Source organism: Prorops nasuta, unplaced genomic scaffold (genome assembly GCF_024137725.1).
Source record: "Prorops nasuta isolate Cenicafe-Biocafe unplaced genomic scaffold, Cenicafe_Pnas_1.2 PNAS00010, whole genome shotgun sequence".
Classification (NCBI taxonomy): domain Eukaryota; kingdom Metazoa; phylum Arthropoda; class Insecta; order Hymenoptera; family Bethylidae; genus Prorops; species Prorops nasuta.
In genome coordinates this window covers 5,105,247-5,127,258 of record NW_027116807.1, presented here as the reverse complement: position 1 = coordinate 5,127,258, position 22,012 = coordinate 5,105,247, and the positions used below count along the sequence as shown (strand labels likewise).

Sequence of the window (22,012 nt, the reverse complement as noted above, 5' to 3'; positions counted from 1 at the left end):
ATTTGTAGACAAACAGAATATTTTCATACTTTAAAGAAATACATAATTTTTGAAAATATTGGTTAAATAACTATTTATTATAATTCTTTCTGTTGTGCTACAAACAACTGATACTTCATATTTCATGAATTTTACCTATTTGACATTTACTATTTTGATGAACTAATGTCGAGTAGACTATATGTACATGAGTATGAAAATATATATATTATTTTCATATTTCTATACTTTCTACAACAGATACCAACTTAAATGATTTTTTCTATACTGTGGTATAATTCAGAAAAGTACGGAGTGAAGTTAACCGAAAGGTCGACGAATCAATTTCCCACAGTGTACCATAAGTACATCAGCTGTCAGATAGATCAAATATTTCTTTATTACACTTTATTTTTCCGTATACTAACATTTGTCTTCGTTCACGCCGTTTACGGTGACAGGCTGTGAATATAATATATATAATTTTTGATATATTACGTTCTGCATTTAAGATGGCTACTAACGTATTTCCGCTGGCAGTACACTTTGTGCAGTCTGCATTCCTTATATCAAAATTCACTTACTATAGAGCGTAGTACTATTCAAGATGGCGGACTTGGCAACCTTGGCTAGAGGCTAGCTAGAGTAGATTGCTCATGCGCGGGCGGCGAGACTTCTGGGGCCTGGCGTTCCGCGCGATGCGGGCGATGCCGGATGCCCCCGCCGCCGGTCAACCTTTGCCGGTAGGTGGCGCTGATGATCGCAAACGTGAAACGTTCGTCTAGTCACTCTAGTCCACTCTACTTCACTCTAGTCTAGAGTAACGTCAATATACGCCAATATCCGACTGTAGAAGCAAGTCAGTAGAGTGTAGAGAGGTGAATAAGAAAAATAAATTTCGGATGATTGTCCCCCTACCGTTTTACAAAACAAGTCTCTGACAAATGTCCGCCCTACCTATATAATTATTACTACCAATGGTAATTACCGATTGTGAGATATTAAAAAAGTTTCTCAAGTTATTTCGGAAAAAAGAAAAACTTACTTATAATTTTTAGAACTTTCATTTAATTGTTAAAGGATTTTAACAACAATTTTTCTGGAGCTTCAGGCTCCGGCACATCATTATAGAAGCTGTGCGCAGGCTGAATCGTGTAAACATTGTGCTTGTGCTTCAAAAAATATTGAGTTTTAGTAGAAATCAGCTTTTCGTGGATCCAGTGGATCATATGTGGTTTCTATAACGAAATATTAATATTATCTGGTATTACAGATTTTAATTCTTTGTTAAGTAGCTGTATGAAATGTGATCTTTTGAAGAGTTATCAGTATGGATTTCGTTTTGCCATTTGGTATGTTTTTCTATACTAATAAACCCTTATTTTAGTTATTTAACAAACAATATCCTTAATTAATGCTATATTTAGTAATTATGAATATAGATATGTTATCGATCACATTATTTTACATTTTTCAATAAGATAAACTGTCATCTAATCTAGTTAAAAAATTAAAAATCGGAGATGTAAAGAGCCAGCTGAAAATAAATTTCTTATAAATAAAAGTAACTTATGTACATAATAGATTTTAAGAGATGTGATGTTAGTTAATTAACAAAGTATCTATAAGTCACTTAAAACATCACCTTTTTCACTCAAGAGTTAATTGCAATTAGGTTATAAAATGCTTTTCATATTAGATTACTCTATGGATATTTATTTCAAATGCAAGATTTGTTTATGTAGATTAATGTGATTATATAAATTATTATTTTAATATGAATTAAATTAGATTATTGCTCTTAATTATTTACAAATAATGTATAAGTATTTAAAACATATTTATCATTTGATATTAAAGAGTGATAAAGTATATTAATATTAATTAATTTTATTATTAACAGGATACAATACTGCATAATAATTGAAATATACTTCAGAAAAAGGAATAGAAAGTATCGATAAAGCAACAAAGTTTAATGACAAAATGGACTTAGAACAGACAAAGCTTGTTGAGGATGTTAATAAAATTGACGGCCCTAATTGTAATTCAGAATATGCTACTGATATCATTACTGGATCTGAAAATGGTCATGAAGTCCAAAATCTTGACAATGCTGTTATCAAAAAAGAAGAAACAATCTTTAATGTACAGAATGTTGGGAATGATACAGGAAAAGCAAATCCTTTAGCATCTCCAAAGATATCAGTTAGAAGCATCAAGAGCCCAATAAAAAGTGTGATTGATTTTGATGTTACTAAAGATAATGAAAATATGGCAAACACTAAAAAGGAAATTAATTTTATAAGTGATGTAAATGATGGTTCTCCACAATACTCAAAGACAATAACAGACAGTGAAAAGTATAGCGGAGAAAAAGAAAAAACCACAAATTTGTTAAAGAGGAACATTGATGTTGATAACATTCATTCAGAAACTACAGAAATAAAGAAGGAAACTGAGGATTGTAAAATTGATATAGATAATGATAAAAGAAAAGTGATGCATGAAGAAGTAGTTATTGTAGAGGTTAAAACTGAAACTGATGTTGCAGCTGTAAAAGAAGAAACGTGTGATGAAGAACTTGTTGTTGCGGTAGAAGAGCCTGAAGAACCAGAAAACTCTATAAATAAAACAGAAATTGATAACAGAGGAGATGTGTTACCTATATCAAATGAAAGAAGCAATGAGGTAGGAATTGAAGTTATAGCTATGGAAGATGCAGAACCAAATGAAATTCCAGTTGTAGATGATATAAGAGATGAAGAAGCAGTTAAAACTACAGCAGACACTGTATCTACACCTCCTCATTTAAATGTCTCTAAAGGAGATAAAGTAGTAGATGATAATAATTGTACTATGGATGTATCTGTCAATTTTACCAATCCAAATATTTCAAAAGAATATAATACTTTGCAAAATAATCCTAACCAACCTAATGTATTGACAAAGGAGAGAAATTTAATCCAAGATATTTTATGTGATTGGGATGTTGAAACTACTGAAGATGTACGTAAACATCCAAAGGAGCAGGACTTAGTTGAAGTCAAATTAAAACATTTATTAGACGATACTAAAGCTACAGTCAAACATACAGAAATAAAATCGGCTACAGCTAATGAGAAAAGTTGTACTGTTATCACTGATATTGCCCTAGATGGAACTGTGAACACTGATCACATGCAGGAAGAAATTACCAAAGACAAAAATTTATATGTCTCAAAGCAATTAACTACTAACAGTTTTGGAGCTATAAGTAAAGATGATAAAGAATCTCCTGTTTTGCAAAACACAAGGGTTTCACCAAAGAGTAAACGAAAGCATTCAAGTGACAGTGATCAGTTGGAAGCAATTGATACAATAAGTAGAAGTCAAGCTGGTTTAAGCAAAATATTAAACTCTCCTAAAGAAATACCGAAAGAGACTAAACGAGATAAAGAAAAACTCGTGCAAACATCACAGGAGTCTGTTAAAGATTTACCAGCTACGAAAATTACAACTAAGTATTCAGGAGCTGCTTCAGTCACTGTACCTAAATTAATACCATTACCACATTCTATTTCACTAATTGCAGATAACAATGAACGGAGGAATCTTCAAGACTCTAATAATGAAACAGATAAAGAGGGACGCACAGATAACAAAGAGCTAATAGCAATTTTAGAAGGAGACGTTGATCCAGATTGGTCCAATTTGAAACCACCTACTCTGGTAGAGGAAAGCAAAACATCTATAAATATTATTAATAATGAACATAGCTCCCCTCCCAAACTTGATCCTTTAGTCGAAAGGGAAATAGCATTAAAGCAGCTTTTGGAACTTCCTCCAGAGTCTGTTAAGACACCTGCTTTTAAAAAGAAAAAAGTGATCAAATCGACAATAAAAACTACAGCTAAAGATACCTGTAGGATGGTTAATCAAGATACCATGAAAAAAATTGTGAGCATAGATTTATTAGATGAAGATTCAATGATGGAAAAAGTAAAACCATCGATTCAGTTAATTCCAGATCAGGATAACAATTCAAAACAAGGATCGGATGTAACTAAAGGCTCAGTAGAAATACGATTAGACGAGTCAAGATCTGGCCGCAAGCGTAAACCGACCGAAAAAGCAAGGGAACACGAAGAGACCACGAAACGTCAAAAAGTTCTCAAGACTAAGGGTAGTCTAAACAAAAAATCTGGTAAAGATCAAATCAAAGTTGATGTTAATGTAGCATCAACAAACGATTCCACGATACTTTCGAATATTATTGAAATATCTGATGTATTGCCTCTTAATCAAAATAATCCTGGTACTTTCAATAATTCAACTAAAGAAGATATTGCTGTAAAAAATGTAAAACAAACTCCAACTAAAAAGTCTGCAGAGAAGAAGAAAATGACAAAGAAAGAAGTAAAGAGAAAACCAGATCTAAAAAAAGTAAAAAAGACGGTTAGTATGAAAGCAAAGTCACATGCTTCTTCAAAGAAATCAGGTGCTAAGCTTATTTCCAATTTGCAAAAGAGTGCGACGGATGCTGCGACAGGAGAAGTAAAGCCTAAGAAAAAAATTATTAACGAAATCGATAGACTACTCCAAGACGAAGGAGTGGTTAATTTGCTTTACGACGTGGAACATAAAGATAAAAAGCCATTGGTATCCATTACACAGTCTCAGAGTAAAGTGATGGATGTACAGAAGGCTCAACGCGAGTTAAAACTAAGAACCAAATTGGTACGCAATGCTGTCTTGAGGTTACGCACTGCTACACCCAATGTCACAAAAGTTTCGCCACGATCAAAAAGATCCTCGGTATTGCTAAGTGATTCGTTTCTTGATCGAAAATACGGAGAGCCAACGAAATCACAGAAACCAACAGAGCCTCCATTGAGCAGTGAATTTATCATCCCTGCAAAAATAAGAAATGCTGCCGATGCCTCCATAATAGTCAGAAGACATTCCTCCAGTTCATTTTCTGGTACATCGGGTAGCCCTAGAGTGAGTATCGATGGTATGGACAAACCAGTATTTGATGCAGTTTTTCTAGACACGGAAGGTTCTAAGCTGCTGACAAAAATATTTCCACCACAAGATGAGAGGATAGGTGGTAAGAAAAATAAAAAGAAACCTACACAGAAAACACTTAGTAATGCCCCAGCTTCTTTCCTTGATAACGAGATTCAGACATTGCCAATACGCTCCAATAAAAAACAAGATGCAAGAAAAAGTGATGGTACTGCTGGCAAGTCCAAAACTAATGCAAGATCTAATGGTGCAACGTCAAAAAGCAAAAAAGTTGCCAAAAACAAGACTACGATTATCAAAAATCTCGACTTGGACGACACCGAATACTTCAACAAGGAAGACGACAAATTATCCGCTGTTCTTGCAGAAGCAGCCACTGCCTTGTCGATGGTCAGCGCTCCTAGTCGACCTGGTAGCTCTTCAATCAGTCGTAAAACTAAAGGTGTTTTATTATTTGTTAATTAATAAACTAACGAATATATAACAATTTTCCAATTTTTTTAGCAGGAAATGACTGTAAACCATTCGAGTTTGATAATAATAAAGTTTCAACGCAGTTCAGCAATAAAGAAATAACTGTACGACGGCATGGCTATCTCGTACAGTTGATACTTACGCCGTCCAGTACCACTAAAATAAAAAATAGCATCACACTTCAAGTAAGTTTAGGTTTTATTAAAATATATAATTACGTTTATTATTCTTCATTTACATTTACATTGTATTTTGTTTACAGATCATACAAGAATTCCGTGAAACTTTGTCTATATTAAAAAGAGATGATGAATGCAGAGTAGTACTTTTAACATCTACTGGCAACAGCTTTTGTGAAGGTCTCGAACTTTCGGGCCTTCTTCTTGAAAATAAGGATGAACGGCGCTTAGTCGCTGAAGAATATGCGAGTGCCGTCAAGTATGCTACTTCTATAATATATTATATAATATTATTTTTGCAAAGCAAGTGTAAATTTCTAAATAATACTTTTTTCAGAGATTTCATTAAAAGTCTTGCAATGTTCAATAAGCCTATTGTAGCTGGGGTACAAGGTGCAGCGGTAGGCTTAGGTGTAACAATGTTACCATTGTTTGACCTTGTAATCGCTAGTGATAAAGCAACATTTAGTACACCTTACGGTAAATTAGGTCAAATTGCTGAAGGGGCAGCCGTGTTTACCTTGTCGCACATATTAGGCAGTGCTATTGTAGGTAGAGATTTAATATGATTAGAGATGTGTAAAGATGAAAATGTATACATAATTTTTATTAATATTTTAGACAAGTGAATTGCTTTTGGGAGGACGGACTTTAACGGCTAGCGAAGCTTTGAGAGCTGGGCTTGTTACACGTGTTTTATGGCCCGATCGCTTTCAGGCAGAATTGTTACCTACTTTGAAAGCAATGAGCGAGCAGTCGTCCCAAGTATGGATCCAATTTAAATTATATCCTTATAGCGAAATATTTCGAGTCTTAGGCTGAATCCTACCAAGTTATGTTAAATTAAACCAAATTAAGCTGGTATATTTCCATTTCCATGAATTATACCTCTTTAATGAGCGATTATTTCATATAACATGATCTATGAAGAGATACCATAGTGTCTTGACAGCAAACAATTTTCAAATACTAACGAAATACCACTTTAACACGATTTAGTTTAATTCGATTTGATACGACTTAGCCTGATTCTTCATTTTTAGTTTAGTCTCTTTAGTTTATAGTTAAGAAATTATTTTTTAATATTAACATATTTACTTAAGATGGAAGGCAATAGGCTTTATAGGCAGGTCCAGAATATAGAAGCTCTTGTACATTTTCTAATGTTTTGTTTCTAAAAACACACAAATGTCCCATAGGACAGGTGCATCTGTAATACGTTGAATATAAATCAGCACGAATATGCCCACAAAAATCGTAGCTCTGACATTTCCTTTTCTAAAATTTTTTTCTGTGGCATAAATAATGCTTTACAATATGATTTATTTTAATTTACCTTTACACATTTAAAAATTTGCCTGGTTACTGTTTCTTCATAGGTAAATTTTATCAATTTCCAGTAGTGGGATTTTGGGCATAAGCAATGTATGGTTGCATTGTAGGCTATTAAATATGTATTATTTGTATTACTCTCGCCATATACTGTTGCTGCAGTCTGTTTATGATGGCATTTATGAAACTCTTCTTTTGCCTGACAAAACTGAAATAAAAAGCATAATAAATATTATTTGTTTTTACATTTCAAATCTTACTTTGGGAATGTACAAGAGATAACAAATCCATTGTAGTTACTTTCAAGGCTGATTTATTATTTAACGTCATAGAAAAATGACCGTTATTTTTTTTATTTCCTTTGCTGTTTGTCCACTGCCATGGACATTCTTTCCCGTCAATGCATTGACACAATCTTTCTGTTAATATTGGCATCCAAAATCGGTCATGAACGATATTGCACGCTTCGTAATGATTGCACTGATGTAGATTACTTTCTCCATGAATCTATTAGAATTTTACTTTACTATAAATATTACTAAATAATGACAAAAAAAACTAACTTCCTATAAACAGTTTTAATACATACCCCTTTTTTGTATTCATATGTAACGTTATTAGGTTTACTACTAATAATTGTAACAAATCCGTTACTCTTAATGATAAAGATTACATTAAAAACGTGGAAAATAAAATAGATATTCACAAGCAGCGTCATATTTTCGACTGATGATGCTCATCGCTTACTGTGAAATTGAAAAGAAAATTTGCAATTCATCTGTGAGCTTACAATACACCCACGCTCATTCTCTACTACCATTTAAAAATACTTAGTATTTATAATATAGTCTGTTACTATGTTCTAAGGTGGTTCAATAAGCTGTATTCAAATTTCATAAACGTTTGTAATACAGAAATCATTATACACTACACAAATATGCATATAATGAAAGTAATTAGTGAAAATAAATATTCAATTGTTTCGAGAAATCATGCAATAATTAATAACGATGTTTTGATTCTTTATAGTCAATGGAAGCAACAAAAGCTTTGTTGCGTCACAGCCTACGTAGGAAGTTGGAAGCAGCTTTGGAATCTGAAACCTTTCTGCTAATTCAACATTGGTGCTCCACCGAATGTCAAACAGCTATGAAAGATTATATTGATGGAAAGGTTCCATAAAAGCATACATCTGTGTTTAAGATGTTAAGTACCAGTATTGGTTGTAATGTGCAAACAGCGTTGTATTTCATGTTATTAAAGATGGGACTGATCGATGCATGATGTCGACGAGAAGACGAAGTTGTTATTAACAACAAATAATCTGTGAAATTGAATATATTCAACCTCGTTATAGTAAATCAATGCACTATTATTTTAAGAATACAAAATTAATTGTAAATCACTACTCAATCAGATGGACTATTTTACTATTAGATGTGAGCTAGGCGTACAAATTTATTCTACATACAAGCATTTCCGCATTTATGTTATTATTGTTAGATAACAATAAAATATCATTAATAGAAATGCGATAGATTTCTATCCTCTATGACTTTAAATGTGACTTAGACATTTTAAACTTTATTTTCAAATATGCAAAACAATGTCATAAGAATGGAGTTTTAAACGTGATTTATTTGCATGAATTTGAGTGCCTTCTCGTTTCTGCATCGTTAATATACAATTAATATCATTTATTTAGAAATGTAGACTTATATTTAATTTTCAAAAATATTAATTATATTGATATTGGATATCTGTACTCCTGTTTTCCATATGATTGTTATTTGCAATATATTGCTTTATACTTTATTTTATTTACAAAGATGTATTTGCTATTAGAATTGTAGCTAGCGTTGCTTGTATGTATACCCGTAAATTTTTAAAATAATTAGTTAATTCAATTGTTCGTGACACTTGCTGTATCATAAAACCAATCGTGTTGTGATAAAAATCTATATTATAAATTGCAATAAATTGAATTGCTTAATATGATAAAATAATGAAAGAAAATATGCTCAAGATTTGTATTTTACCGGTATTTCTTTAATTAATTTTGTCTTTGTTTCATAGGATTATATAAATATATATATATATATATATATATATATATATATATGTGTGTGTGGTAATTTTTGGATATGTATAAGGGGTTTTGAAAGTTTGAAAGTTTCAAAAAACAGGTCGATCTGTAACGCTAAGATATTTCATTAAATACTGTTTAAAAACACAGAATAAGTTTTAAAGAATACAGTCCGTTCTTGTACAAATATTACATACATGGTAGTAAGCCATTCGAAAACGTATTGTATTATTTTGACAAATTCAAGCCTATATAAATATAAACGAAGTATTCACAAGCCGATTTATGTTTAGTGTGTATTAAAAATATATAATTATTTATTCATATCTCTATTATATTTAGGATCACATAACAGACATTTTTAACCACGCCGCATTGATTATTCGTAAATGTTAGACTGATAGGCAACTTTAGGCAAATATTAAATATTAATCGATACATTTAAAAATTCGAAAATTTGAAGTCACAAATATGAAACATTTAACAGAAAGTTTAGTAGCAATCACCTTTTAAAATATCAACTATACTTTATACACTGACGTAAAAATTTTTCATCAGAAAAGTCCTATTTCTTTTTTGAGATTCACTTGTTTCCAAACTGGTAAATGTTGAAATTCTTCTTTATCCATTCCCAGAAGCTCCTAATAAATACAAAGCAAGTTATATTCACTGTGTTATTATAAAAACAATGTTAAAATAAAGTGAAACTGACTTTAAAATGTTGGGAAGATAAGTAAATCTCTAGTCGCGTCGGATCAACTCCTTCTGGTAGAGGTCGTTGTAATAATTGGGCCGGAGGATATGTACTTTGAGTTAATCGAGCCAGCTCGTTTTCAACTGATAAAATTTCTCCAGGATTTCGACCATCCTTTGATAAGATGAAATTATAAATAGATAAAATAGAAATGTACAATTCTTTGTATTTTTTAATTTAAACTTGTTCATTTTAATATAAATATTACCTCTATATTCAAAGCAGCAATATCATCACGATACGTCCACGTTGGAAATAAGTTAATAAATTCCAAAGGCTCTAAGCCAGCCCAAACAAGATGTATGGGGACTTTACTTGTTTCAGGATGAGTTTTTTTCCAATACTGCATGGCGACCGTCATAGCTGCACGCTTTTCTGCTTGCCATCTTACTGCTTTACTACCAGATTGATCCTCTGCTTCTGTATCAGGCCACCATCCTTGCCAAATCCAAATTTCGTTCTTGTTATCAAGTAAAAATAACGCTGAAATAAAAGTATAACTATTTAAAATATCAATAATTTATATTAAAATCACTGAAATGTTTAGTAATGTAAATTTACCTGGCTGATTAGCACTGTAAAGTTCATCTTGTAAAAACGGAAAAGGTGTTGGAAGATCAGCCCGATTTGAACAAAGTAATTCGATTGCTTTAAATTCTTTTAAAACGCTGGATAAATGGAAAAGTCTTAATGTATGATCTTGAGCTTCATTCTTTCCGAGACGAATGTATAAATGCTTCTGCATACCTCCCAAAGCTACAAAAATGTTTCAGTAATTAAATACTAACTTTAAATCTTTATGAAACCTTTACATTTCATTAATACTTGCCATCGAAAAATTCTATAGGCTCTTTTCCTTCAACGATTATATTAATTGCTACATTGCACATTTCATTTAGTCCAATTTCTTGGGGTCGATTTTCTTTTATCATATTTGCTGCGTGTAATGTATTCTAAAAATTAAACAGGTATTTTTATTTGTTATTAAATTCATGTAACAAATGCACTGAACAAACGATTAGTATATTATAATTTTCTTAATCTTTTTAATATTATTTGAAAAAAATTAAGTACCTTCTTTATATGAGATAGTACGTTGTAACCGTACCATACATACAATTTTCCAGTTTTAGTATTTAATAAAATAAGTGATCCCCGACCTCTTAATTGCCGTGTGCTGCAAGGAACTTCGAGCAAAAATGTTTCGGATTTAACTGTTCCACAGCTAATATATAGCCGCCATTCTTGATACGAATTCTTTTCCGTCTTTTTACCGGCATGTACAATCATTTTTCCATCAAACAAATTTAAAAATGCTGCTGGCTCGTGCCCTTGTGCAACACGTATCTAGAGTGAATAGCGTATAATGTATTAATACCTTTCCATGCGTACGACCCTTGGAAAATAAATAAAATAAATAGTTAATTTACTTGTGGCCCTTGGTCATGATCTAGTTCAACAGTCAATAAAGCAGCTGCTCCTTGCTCGTTTAAAGATGCATTTTTACCTTGCCACATAAAATAAGCTGAACGATCTCGTCCTTTAGCAGAATGTTTAGATGGTTGTCCGCTTAGCTCTCGTCCTTTAATAAATTTAGATATATATAATAGCACACTTTATAAAATTACGATGAAACTTACCGCTTATTGTAACTGAATACATCCATCGTACAATATAACTATCACCAGTGTAAAATTGACCTACCGATTGTTCGCTTAATTGTGTATGCGAAAATTCATCTATGTGCCAAACGGTTACACTGGTAGTAGTGACCGTGTATTGCCTCATTAACTGTGTATAAGAATGGCAAAAAGAGAATTTATTATAAATATTCTTAAAATACTGTTTTAAATTGATAAATACCTCGTCGTCATACCATCCAGTTCCTCGCCCTAGATGGCATCCACTAACAACTAAGTCTACAGGTGTAATATTCGGCTTAATCATATCACTAACATCACATGGTTGAACAGTGACTGAGCCATCAGCTTTTTCAATATTTTTCATACTCTTGACGCGGATTATGCCAGTAACGTTTGGCCAGTCCAAAAATTTTTCTCGAAAAAGTATTGTCTCAACATGCTGGGTTAACTTGCCCAATAAACACCATTTAGGTCTGACCTTTGCACGTTTTACTTCCTCAATAGATTTGTTATGTCTTCCAATCATTGAAGCTGCGTTAATTGGACAAATCATGCATTCGCTGTAATCATACCCTTCTTCCCATAATTCAATTGCAAGTTGTGTAGCAATTTTTTTTTTGTTTGCTGGTGCCACTTTCCCACTCCATATGTACATCTCACTTCCAAAATCAAAAACCAATACCTAAAAAGATTAAAGAAGTATCAGTGTTCGTATATTTCAACAATCTTTATATTACTTACAAATATTAAATATTATAAGAAATTACTTTATTTGGATCCAACATTTTGATTTTAGGTATAACTCCCCAGTACTTTTCCAATGGTACTAATTCATTATCCTTGACTTCATAAACTAAGTTTGTATCAATCATTGCAGATTCATAAATTTCATCCTCATCTGGATGACCTCCATCTGTCACTAAATGCAAATAACACAAAAGATTTTAACATTGTATTGAGATTTAAATTTCTCTGTAATATATTCGCTTATAAAATTAGTGCCAATATACCTTCAACATCATCACTCGTAGCACCAAGATGATTCCAAAACTTTGTTAACTGACTTTTAGTGCAGGTAATTTTTTCTTCGTTAATGGTGACAAGTTGCGTAGCTTGACATCCTAAATCTTTATTTTGTTGTATACTTAATGCGATTTCTGCTCCTCGAGCCCTTTCAATCACATTACTAAATTTGCCAATGTAGTTATATATCTGTTATTATAAAAAAATATCAATCATTAATATGCCAATTAAAAATATTTAATTATAAGAATATACCTCAGCTTTTGTAACTAAAATAAAATTATCTCCACTATTAATATTTTCAGCAATAGGCTCTATCAATCTCATCTGAACATGGCGTCTGCCTTTTACTAGAATTAGCATCATGTCTTTATACGGTCTTAGTTTTCCAACTGAAATATCCACTTCGGCTGTGTTTCTCAACGTGACAGCACTGAAATCTTCAGTAGATGCTAAACCAGCAAGGGCTTCAACAGCCAAAGATGAGTTCTTCGCTACTGTAAATTCCATAATATTAGAACGCTATGTTGACTTACATATGCAGATCATAAGCTTATAAGCATATAAAATATTAAATCTGACTAAAAGAAAAATAGCAGGTGTATGCGTGTAAGCATTTAAAATCATGAAATCAAATAAAGTTTGCCTACACATATAATTCTTATTATTTATCATAACCAAAATGATAAAAATATATATATTACAATAATTGCTTACATTTATCTATGTTTATACTTTTCATTACTCTTTCAGCGACTCCAGTTTTGATTTCTGTGTATTCGGTTTTAAGATCAGTTCTGGCAGCTAATACTTTCAAAGGATTTTTCGATGTTGCTCTTCGACGTTGAAATTGAATATTACGCTTTTGAACTAATCTATAATTCCAATATACAGAAAAATATTTAAAATTCTACATAAATATGAAATTTTAGACTATTTATCGGTAAGTATAATGCTTACAGTTCGGAATGTGGTCTAACAAAGTCAAAATCACTTTCAACAACATCCAGCCGCTCAGTCTTACATTTTTCCCAAGAAACACTATTAAAGAAAGAAGTGAAACTTTCATCATCAGTTTTCAGTACTGATATAGTTGATAATAAATTTCGATTTGACTTATTCTCTTCATCTGAAAAACAAAACAAAAATTACTTTTCTATAAAAAAAACGGAGTATTTTTTAAAAGTATTTTCCATAAATAATATTACAAAAACTAACCACTTTCCTCGCTGTTAGGCTCTGAAAAACTACCTAATAATGAGACAGCCAAATCCTTACTTGGACTATTTGGCATTGAACTACTATCTTTTGCAATACCTGAATAAGTTTTAATTTCATTATAGTAAAATGAGTGAAAAAATACTGATTTAACATCAGTGGATTTGGGTAGATAAAAAATACCTTTACGTCCTTTAAAGCGTTCTGGTCGGGGAGTTTTCTTTTTTTTATCAATTATATTTTTAACTTCGACAAGCGGGGAAGTTATATCGGATTGCAAACTAGAATTTTGCTCAATTTTCATTTTTCCTGCAACTGAAAATTTCTGAACGTCTGTCGTAGCAATTCTTTTTCTCCAACCTTCGGTAGCTGACTCAAGCTTTCCGAGACAGTCAGCCAGGACACCTTGCTTAATTATCATTTCTTCCTTACTAATTAAACTACCAGAAGCAGAATCCTTAAAACGAAAATCAAACTAAATTAAGTCATACACTTTTAAAGTAATGTTAGCTCATACAAAAATACATACCGTATCAGATTGAGTAGATGAACTAAAATCTGTAGATATTACGCGTTTCTTCCAGTTTGTGTTACCATTACGTTGCAGTGCAGCGAGTCGCTCAGCAATACTCATACCTGCTGTTTCGTTGGCTTCTACAGAAGGTATATTTTGAGTCGCACTTCGAATTAATCCTGGTAAAGGTACCGCACCATGTTTATGCACTGCTGAACCGACAAGAGAATCTTCATTATTGAGGGCATGATGACTAGCGCTTTTTGCTAAGGCAGTGTACCTGTGTAAATAAGAATAAAAATAATTTGTGAAACAATTAACTCAATTAGCAAACAAATATAAAAAGAAACTATTACTTAGTTGGCTTTGATAACATTGCCTGTCGCCGTCGAAGTTCACTTTCATTTTTTATAATACTGCGTACTTCTTGGCCACCAGATGAAGAAGCTTCATCATCAGACGTTCGCGGTGTATCATCTGGTGATAAATATTGATTTTTTTTATACTGCTTTTTCGAAATGGCCATTTTCGAAGCTGCTTCGGTATGATCAACGCTATCTACGTGGTCATTGGTTCTTGATTTATATAATTGATCCTGAGAGATATTTTTAATTGAAGGCACTGTATATCTTAGCTTCGTTTCATTCTGCACATCATCTTTATGATCATTCTTATCCCCAACACATGCTAAATGCAAATTTTGTTTTATATCATCGCTTACTTTTATTGCACTTTCTTTCTGTTCATGCTGAGTTGACTTCCCAGTCGTATATTTATTTTGCATAATTATGGGTTTTTCGATTAATGCCCCGTAATCATCGCAACTTGAACTATTTTCCTCGGATTTTAATGGAGGATTGGGTTTTAAAATTGAACGTGGAAAAATATCACAAGTTTCAGAAGCTTGTTGCTGCAGCTCCTCGGACTCTTTTTTAAGTACAGATTTTATCAACTTTAAGCCCTCCAACTCTGGACTCTTAGGTCGAGGTACATTATATACTTGCGAAGACGATGGCTTTAGAATGCTTTTTGGTAATTCAGCTTGGAAGGTAGTCGAATCTTGAAACTCTTGATAAGAATGAAGAAATAGGTTGAAAACATTTATAAAAAACGTTATTATATTTTTTTCCTATAAAAGCTAAACTAATTGTTTGACTTACCTTTATTTGATGGGGAATCATCTATTGGGTTTAATTGTAAATTGATTCTCGAGGCTACTTCCACTTCTTCAAACGTAATGGGTTGAGTTTTATAACGACTACCAGGTCTTCTTCTTTGTTGCCTTTCTTCGGAAGCTCGATGTATTGATTTAACATTTTTAATGGCAATTTTTTCATCAAACATTCGAACTCTTTCGGCTAAGCTTAATTTCGAAGGATCAAACTCATCATCATTAACTGTGGCTTTGTCGTCTAATACATTCGATGTATTGCGTTGATTTTGGAGCACGGCTTCTTGCACCTCTTGCAGTGTTACTGGCTGAGTATTAAATCTTTCATTGCAGTGCTCCTTTCGATCCCGATATCGCAGTACGCCATGCGATCCTTTGCGGTGCCCACTCAGAGTTGATTTCTCTTTTTCTGTAGCTTTACCTTTTTCTTGCAAGGATTTAAAGTGCATTGCCAATTTGGAAACACTATTACTACGTTGAACACCGTAACCACTATCATTCACTCGAGCCTCTTTTTCGTTTACAGAGAGCTTAGAGTGACTTGCAAGTTCATCACTGTTAACTATTTGATTAGGAAGGCTGTTATCCTTGGTATCATTATTTATGGAAACTACATATGACTCGTCTTTGCTCACGACCTCTGCAGCCTTATGCATTGGCACCATTTTATCTTTATTATGTTGCTTAAATACGAACTTTTGGCTAGTGGGTGAACTAGAAAAATAAAAGAGTTAAATAAATATTCGATTAAAATTAATTAATTTTTAATTGATACAAAGTAATTAAGCATTTGTAAAATAGAATAATAGTTTAGTTGAGAAGTAGAAATAAAACACACCACACATCTTTTACACTTAAAAAACAAATTAAATTAAGACAAATTATTTTTTTTAATCAGAAGTATCTGCTATGTCAATATAATAATAGAGCTGATAATATTGGATTGTAACAATTTACTGACTGGATCAGAATACCAAGAATAACATTGATGACATTTCACGAAAATAGACGACACAAAAAGGTATTTAAATTCAAAGTTAGCAAATCGTCGTTCATATATTTTAGTTTTTACCGTTTGCATAGACTATTACGAAATTCAACTAGAAATAATTAAACAGTATTAGTTTTTACACTAAACAGTAATGAGGCTTCTGCGAATGTCTAACTATCTCTGATTTCTGGTAGCTTTCAGAAATGCTAGCAGATCTAATTTTAAACTTGGCACAGAATCAAATCTTGTCCATACTTTCTTATTACTACTACTACGATTGAAAATATAAACAATCACGTCAAACTGAATGAAGCTGATCATAAGAAATAATTATTACATATCTTTTCAAAAAATAAAAATCAGACACAATTAAGGTGTATCATTGAATATTTAAAAATTGTCATTACCTTTTTGATACTTTGTACGGGGTAGAAACAATTAAAATTTCATTGCGTTCAATGGTCTCCACATTTAAAGAAAAATCAGTCGTCGTTTTTGGCGCTACTGGAGAATCTATAAGAGATGTAGATTCCAGAGATCTTCGCTTATTAAGTACTGAGGCTGCTTCGACATAAAGATTTGAAGGTTGTTCATGACTAACGGATTGCGCTCGTTTACGTAAAAATAAGTCTTCAGTTGCAGTAGCACCATTATTCAGTGTGCTGTCGTTAATATTTGAACGCATACGAGATTCGTTTTCTCGAGAAGCAGATTGTTTTAAGATTGGTCGTACGCAATCAGCTTCTACCGAACCCGATCGAAATTGCAATACGCGATTTCTTAACATAGAAAGTTTTTTAGGAGAACCTAATTCTGCCTCACAGCTATTATCTTCTTGAGAACTTTTTCGTGAACACTTCAAAATAGTCTTTTTCGGTTTGTCATCATGCTCGTCAGATTCTGTGCTGGATTTCTTTTTAAGAATTGGTCGAGGTTCTAAAGACGACGTATCATTGCTGGAAAATTCTTCTTTGTTGTGCTTTTTCTTCAAAATTGGCTTTACCTCGGAATTTTCTACTGTCTCAATTGTACTTGGACTAGCAACATCTATTGAAATTGTTACATGATGTCCAACACTGCATGATCTTGAGCTATTACTGCTTTTACGTTTTAAAATACTCTGAGGCTCGGGTGAACCTAATTGACGATCTTCCCTATCATCTTCTCTGGACGATTTGCGTTTTAATATTGATGTAGGCTGAGGGTCCGGGCTTTGACCTCTTTTAATAATTTCATCTAAAGAGGAGCGCCTTTGGTTTTTCAATATTGGTCTGAATTCCGAGTGGCTACTGTCTACGAAAGAAACATCTGGCGAACAACTTCGTCTCCGAAGAATTTCACTTTCATCCAAACTACTTCTTTTTTTCAAGATTCCATGTCTCTTGCTATTTGATGGCTCTACAACTGATGGGGAGAATGTCACTGGTAGTGTCTGATGAGAAGAATTAGAGGAAGACTGGCTTGATTCACTATCTTTGTGCTTCAAAATTGACACTGGGGGATTCTGACTTCGTGTTATTGAATTATCTTGTGATTCTTCGTTAGTTCGCTTTAAAATAGAATATTTGCTTGGGGAACCAGGTGTAAAAAAATTTGTTGTTTGACTAAATGCATTGGTTGAATTTTCTGATGATGATAAGTTAGACGGTTGAGCCTCAGAATGATATTCTTGGTTTATGGACACATTTGAATTCGAAGTCAATCGTTCAACACGCTCCATAGTAGCTTTTGTTAAAGCTGTTAATGCATCTACCCTCCTGGAAACCTCTGAATCGCTGTGACCACTATTACCAATTTTAAACAAAAAATTTATGCAATAAACAATATGTACTTTCAATTTTAGTTAAGTTGCCTTACATTTAAAAGTTCTAAAAGAAACCATACCTTGCACTTTGAGAATTTCCCAATGTAAAATTTTTTGAACGATTGGATGTGTACCGTGCAAAAGCTTTTGGAGAAGCTTGTTTTGATTCAGCATGTCTTTTTTGTAAACTTGAAGCAGTTTGCCTATACACACCAGAGTCGATACTTGATATTGAATCAGATATGTGACCTTGCTTATTTGATTGTCTTCTTAATCGTCGTTCCTTCTGATCAGCTATAACAATGACGCGAAATAAATTAATTTCTATACAATATGCAGGAAAAGTACAATTTTACAAAATCGCTTTTTGGGATGAAAATTATTTCACATAAAACTGTACTTGCCCTGATTCATTATGAAAAAAATGTATTAATAATGTAATATTATATCAGATTTGCTTTACAAAGAAAGCATTCAAATAAATATACTTACGATTATTTACACGATCAGGTGGTAATGATTGTGCATTAACTGCTTGACTTAAACTAGACTTTCTTCTAAAATTTTTATCCCTTTCTCTTACTAAATTCATTGTACTGCTATTATCTGACACAGAGTCATCCTGTAATAAGAGAGTTAGTTTTTATTTAAAATCCTTTTACATATATATGCTATATTAAAAGTACTTTCTTCCTTTGGTGATAAACTGGTGCTAGGCTGAAGACTCCAAACAGTGGAAGATTCTGGTATACCTAGTCTTTTTGATAAAGAAGCTCCACCTAACAGAACAAATTAAAAACATGACATAATTTTCTAATTTCATTTTTATATACAACAAATATTCATATAAATACCAGATGGTGATATAATAGATGCGGCTCTTAACCTGGATGCTTTTGTTTCACGAATAAGGCTCGGTTTATTATTTTCCGCTCGTGTACTTGATTTAACGATTTTTTCAACTGCATGAGCTTGATTATTGTCTCCTGTTAAAATTAAATCTGCATTACTAATATTAGTATTTAACATCCCAATTTAATACGTAAAATACAAACTTGTATTGGAAGAGACAGCAGATAAATTCTTTTTGCTTGACAATTCTTTACTTCTCTGACTATGTTGCACTTCATTATTTCGGGAAGCACTAAATTGCGTTGTACATTGAGCAGAGCTGTTTTCTATTCCATCCGATGAACTTTCCTCACTGGCTGCCATCAAAGCTGTAGCCCCAGCAGCAACCATTACTAAAAAATATACTAATGTCAGGACAAAGAAGCTTGTTAACCTTCCATATGTTACATGTAAGAACTAATAAGTTTAAATGTTTTATGATACTAAAATTAAAAAGCAAATCAATCAAATTTACTTCATCTATTTTATGAAAAAAATGTAATACAAATGCCAATAGTTAAAGTAGATGTATAATGAAAATAGATAAACTGAGGTTATTTTTCAAAATGCATACTAGATGTAAGGCAGTGTATATTTTTACACTGTTTCATCTTAACAGTAAGAGACCATTGCTCAAGATTACATTTTTTATTTTCATGTTACACTATCAATTTATACATAAAGAATTTGCGATGTACATTGTAAATATGCTCAGCCTTCAATTTAAATGCAGTTCAAGACTATTAAATTCTATTACTAAAATATGACACCTGTTTGAATGGATTAGTTTATTACTTCAATAGGTTTGTTTAAAGTTACTGACAATTTGTAATATATTTATGAAAAAATAGAAACAGATTTGAAAAAGATGCACCAAAGTATAAAAGGAAACGTGAAAAAGCAAATGTTTTCATATTTAATACTTACTGATTTAATAAATTCGTTCACCAGTTGCAGTCATAATATTGTTATTAGAATAAATTTACAAGTAACAAAGAACATACGTACAATTATTGTAGACAAAATATATCACAGCTATTTAATGTAAGTAGTAAGTACTGACTGACTTTTATAAAAAGCAGTTAATCATAAAACGAATAGATATTTTAAAAAGACGATTTGTCTACACTTGCATTCCGAAAGGAAATCCACAACACGACTGATATAAACCCGTGTCAAGTGAAATTCCACATTTATTACTCATCTCATTTTACCACAGTTTCTCTTTTCCCTTTTTCAACCATTCTCTCTCAACACTTGCAAAACTTGTCAATTGTCATCATTTGTGGTTTCCGGACAATATAATCCACAGACTATACAAGATCAGATTTCTATGAGATCTATACCAGTCAGTCCAGTCACCGTCATCCCCCTCACCCCGCTGGGTGCGCAACAAATTGTCAACACGAACATATATTTAATGAATTTAATCACAACTCATTCAACGAGATTCAACCAGTTTAAACGCATATTCAATTGAAAGATACATAATGTATATATATATCTTATCTAGCTTATATATGTATATATATTATATACATATGTATAGTTCGCTTGTAAACAAAATATCTAACATACAGCGTGTCTACATGTGTTTGTTCTATGTTTATTTTGTAATAAGTGTGGTCATTTTGGTTATAGTGCTTTTATAATGTCTTTTTACTACTTGATGCGAGCAGTCTCATTATTCTTCGAATCAGCATCTTCTTCATTTGTATCCGATTTATAAGAATTAACAGATCCACCAAAATAATTGTACTAAAGTTTATATTGTATCTTTTATTTTATTAATTGAATATAGTACATACATAGAACTTGGACTTTAATGAATGTGAAATCTTTCATATTTTCTTAGTTCTAGAAAGTATATTGACTATCAAAGGTTGCGATTTCGAGTAATAAATAACGCTCTTCTTTTTGAAAGAAAAAAATGGACAATTAGAAATTTTCTTCAAGAGACAAGAATAAGTTTGAGGATAAAATTCGTCCTGTAATGGCCAAATATTACGTAAAAACTGTATAGTTTTCCTTATTCCTTTCATTCCTTGCAGGCTTTTTAGTTTACTCTTGTAACTGCACTATTTTTGGATGTTGCTTGCAGTGCTCGATACGGCTTCAAATTCGGCTTCAAATTAGTTCAAATACGACTTCTTCAGTTATTCTACATACAACTGCATAGTTATAGGTTTTTGCCGTTTTTGTAGCACACCTTCCTTGCCCCTGCCAGCTTTTGAGCGATAAGTTGTAAACTTGTAAAGCGTGAACGTGAATGGCATTTATGGCATTTGGAGATACGCTTTATAAATTTCCCACTGTGTAATGTGTATGGCATCCCTTGATGCATTTAGGAACTGCGTTATAGGGGGCCGCTCATTATCAATAACTTAAGGTGAAAAAGTGCGAGTTAGCATACATTTTTGATTAAAGAAACTAAATGTTATTATTGAAAGTATTTTTATATAAAATATATGCTACTTCGCACTTTTTCGTCTTGAGTTATTGATGATGAGCGGTTTTATGATGCAGTTTCTAAATGCATTAAGGGACCCCTTACAATGCCTTACCTTACATGTTAGTCGCTATGCAGCTATTCTACCCCACTCCTGAAAGGAAAATAGGGGTGGGATGGCGACAGTCGACACTACCCCCTACCACCCATTAAGAGAACTTTTTGTGTCTACAGGGTTGGCAGCAGCGCCTGAGAGCACAAGATCTTTTCAGTCGGTAATTTATCCTCCAACATTTACTAGCCGGACTAGCCCAGTGAAAAACCCAAATAATGTAGGTATTTCAGGCATACAAGATGGTGTTACTAAATGTATTTGATTGGTTTTGTACCAATATTCAAAATAAACTCTTTGCTTTTGATTTTCTTTTTATTTCAAATTGCGGTACAAAAGTTAAAAGATTTGTTGAAGAATTATTTTATATAAATCACTTTTC

General features: G+C 32.4%; 3 protein-coding genes across 5 annotated transcripts; 1 reads left to right on the top strand and 2 right to left on the bottom strand.

Moving 5' to 3' along the window:
• The first annotated feature begins 838 nt into the window (after positions 1 to 838).
• Positions 839 to 9,384, top strand: LOC136776646 (uncharacterized). 3 transcript variants are annotated; one of them, XM_066732337.1, is made up of 8 exons: positions 839 to 1,331; positions 1,883 to 3,918; positions 3,979 to 5,431; positions 5,494 to 5,648; positions 5,726 to 5,901; positions 5,980 to 6,190; positions 6,264 to 6,407; positions 8,004 to 9,384. In XM_066732337.1, exons 2-8 carry the CDS (start codon positions 1,966 to 1,968, stop codon positions 8,154 to 8,156), a joined length of 4,245 nt encoding a protein of 1,414 aa, XP_066588434.1. In that variant the 5' UTR covers positions 839 to 1,331; positions 1,883 to 1,965; the 3' UTR covers positions 8,157 to 9,384. The 3 variants fall into 3 exon arrangements, with proteins under 3 accessions (XP_066588434.1, XP_066588433.1, XP_066588432.1); XM_066732336.1 differs by having other exon boundaries at positions 1,883 to 5,431; positions 5,497 to 5,648; XM_066732335.1 differs by having other exon boundaries at positions 1,883 to 5,431.
• Positions 5,786 to 7,904, bottom strand: LOC136776647 (uncharacterized). Its single transcript, XM_066732338.1, has 5 exons — positions 7,564 to 7,904; positions 7,275 to 7,481; positions 6,979 to 7,182; positions 6,741 to 6,920; positions 5,786 to 5,912 (listed from the first exon to the last, which is right to left on the bottom strand). The coding sequence occupies exons 1-4, from the start codon at positions 7,690 to 7,692 to the stop codon at positions 6,741 to 6,743; spliced, it is 720 nt and encodes a 239-aa protein (XP_066588435.1). The 5' UTR covers positions 7,693 to 7,904; the 3' UTR covers positions 5,786 to 5,912.
• Positions 9,385 to 9,539: 155 nt separating the features above from the next.
• On the bottom strand, positions 9,540 to 20,500 carry LOC136776644 (supervillin-like). Its single transcript, XM_066732334.1, is given in 27 exon segments — positions 9,540 to 9,701; positions 9,773 to 9,928; positions 10,023 to 10,297; positions 10,376 to 10,570; positions 10,644 to 10,767; positions 10,889 to 11,161; positions 11,245 to 11,396; positions 11,455 to 11,605; positions 11,678 to 12,139; positions 12,225 to 12,376; positions 12,468 to 12,669; positions 12,736 to 12,977; positions 13,198 to 13,355; positions 13,441 to 13,609; positions 13,699 to 13,797; positions 13,882 to 14,155; positions 14,228 to 14,492; positions 14,569 to 15,263; positions 15,265 to 15,341; positions 15,373 to 16,097; positions 16,782 to 18,158; positions 18,259 to 18,472; positions 18,671 to 18,800; positions 18,869 to 18,957; positions 19,033 to 19,179; positions 19,234 to 19,422; positions 19,997 to 20,500. Coding segments are annotated over 26 exon segments (7,077 nt in total). The 5' UTR covers positions 19,421 to 19,422; positions 19,997 to 20,500; the 3' UTR covers positions 9,540 to 9,614.
• Between the last annotated feature and the right edge of the window lie 1,512 nt (positions 20,501 to 22,012).

Bases quoted from the DNA above. Each gene is read 5' to 3' on its own strand.
- LOC136776646 (XM_066732335.1), top strand. From the start codon at position 1,966: ATGGACTTAGAACAGACAAAGCTTGTTGAGGATGTTAATAAAATTGAC. The intron at 5,432-5,493 runs GTGTTTTATTAT...CAATTTTTTTAG, and splicing joins AATCAGTCGTAAAACTAAAG to CAGGAAATGACTGTAAACCA. The intron at 5,649-5,725 runs GTAAGTTTAGGT...TTTTGTTTACAG, and splicing joins AAAATAGCATCACACTTCAA to ATCATACAAGAATTCCGTGA.
- LOC136776647 (XM_066732338.1), bottom strand. From the start codon at position 7,692: ATGACGCTGCTTGTGAATATCTATTTTATTTTCCACGTTTTTAATGTA. The intron at 7,482-7,563 runs GTATGTATTAAA...AAATTCTAATAG, and splicing joins CATATGAATACAAAAAAGGG to ATTCATGGAGAAAGTAATCT. The intron at 7,183-7,274 runs GTAACTACAATG...TTTTTATTTCAG, and splicing joins ATAATAAATCAGCCTTGAAA to TTTTGTCAGGCAAAAGAAGA.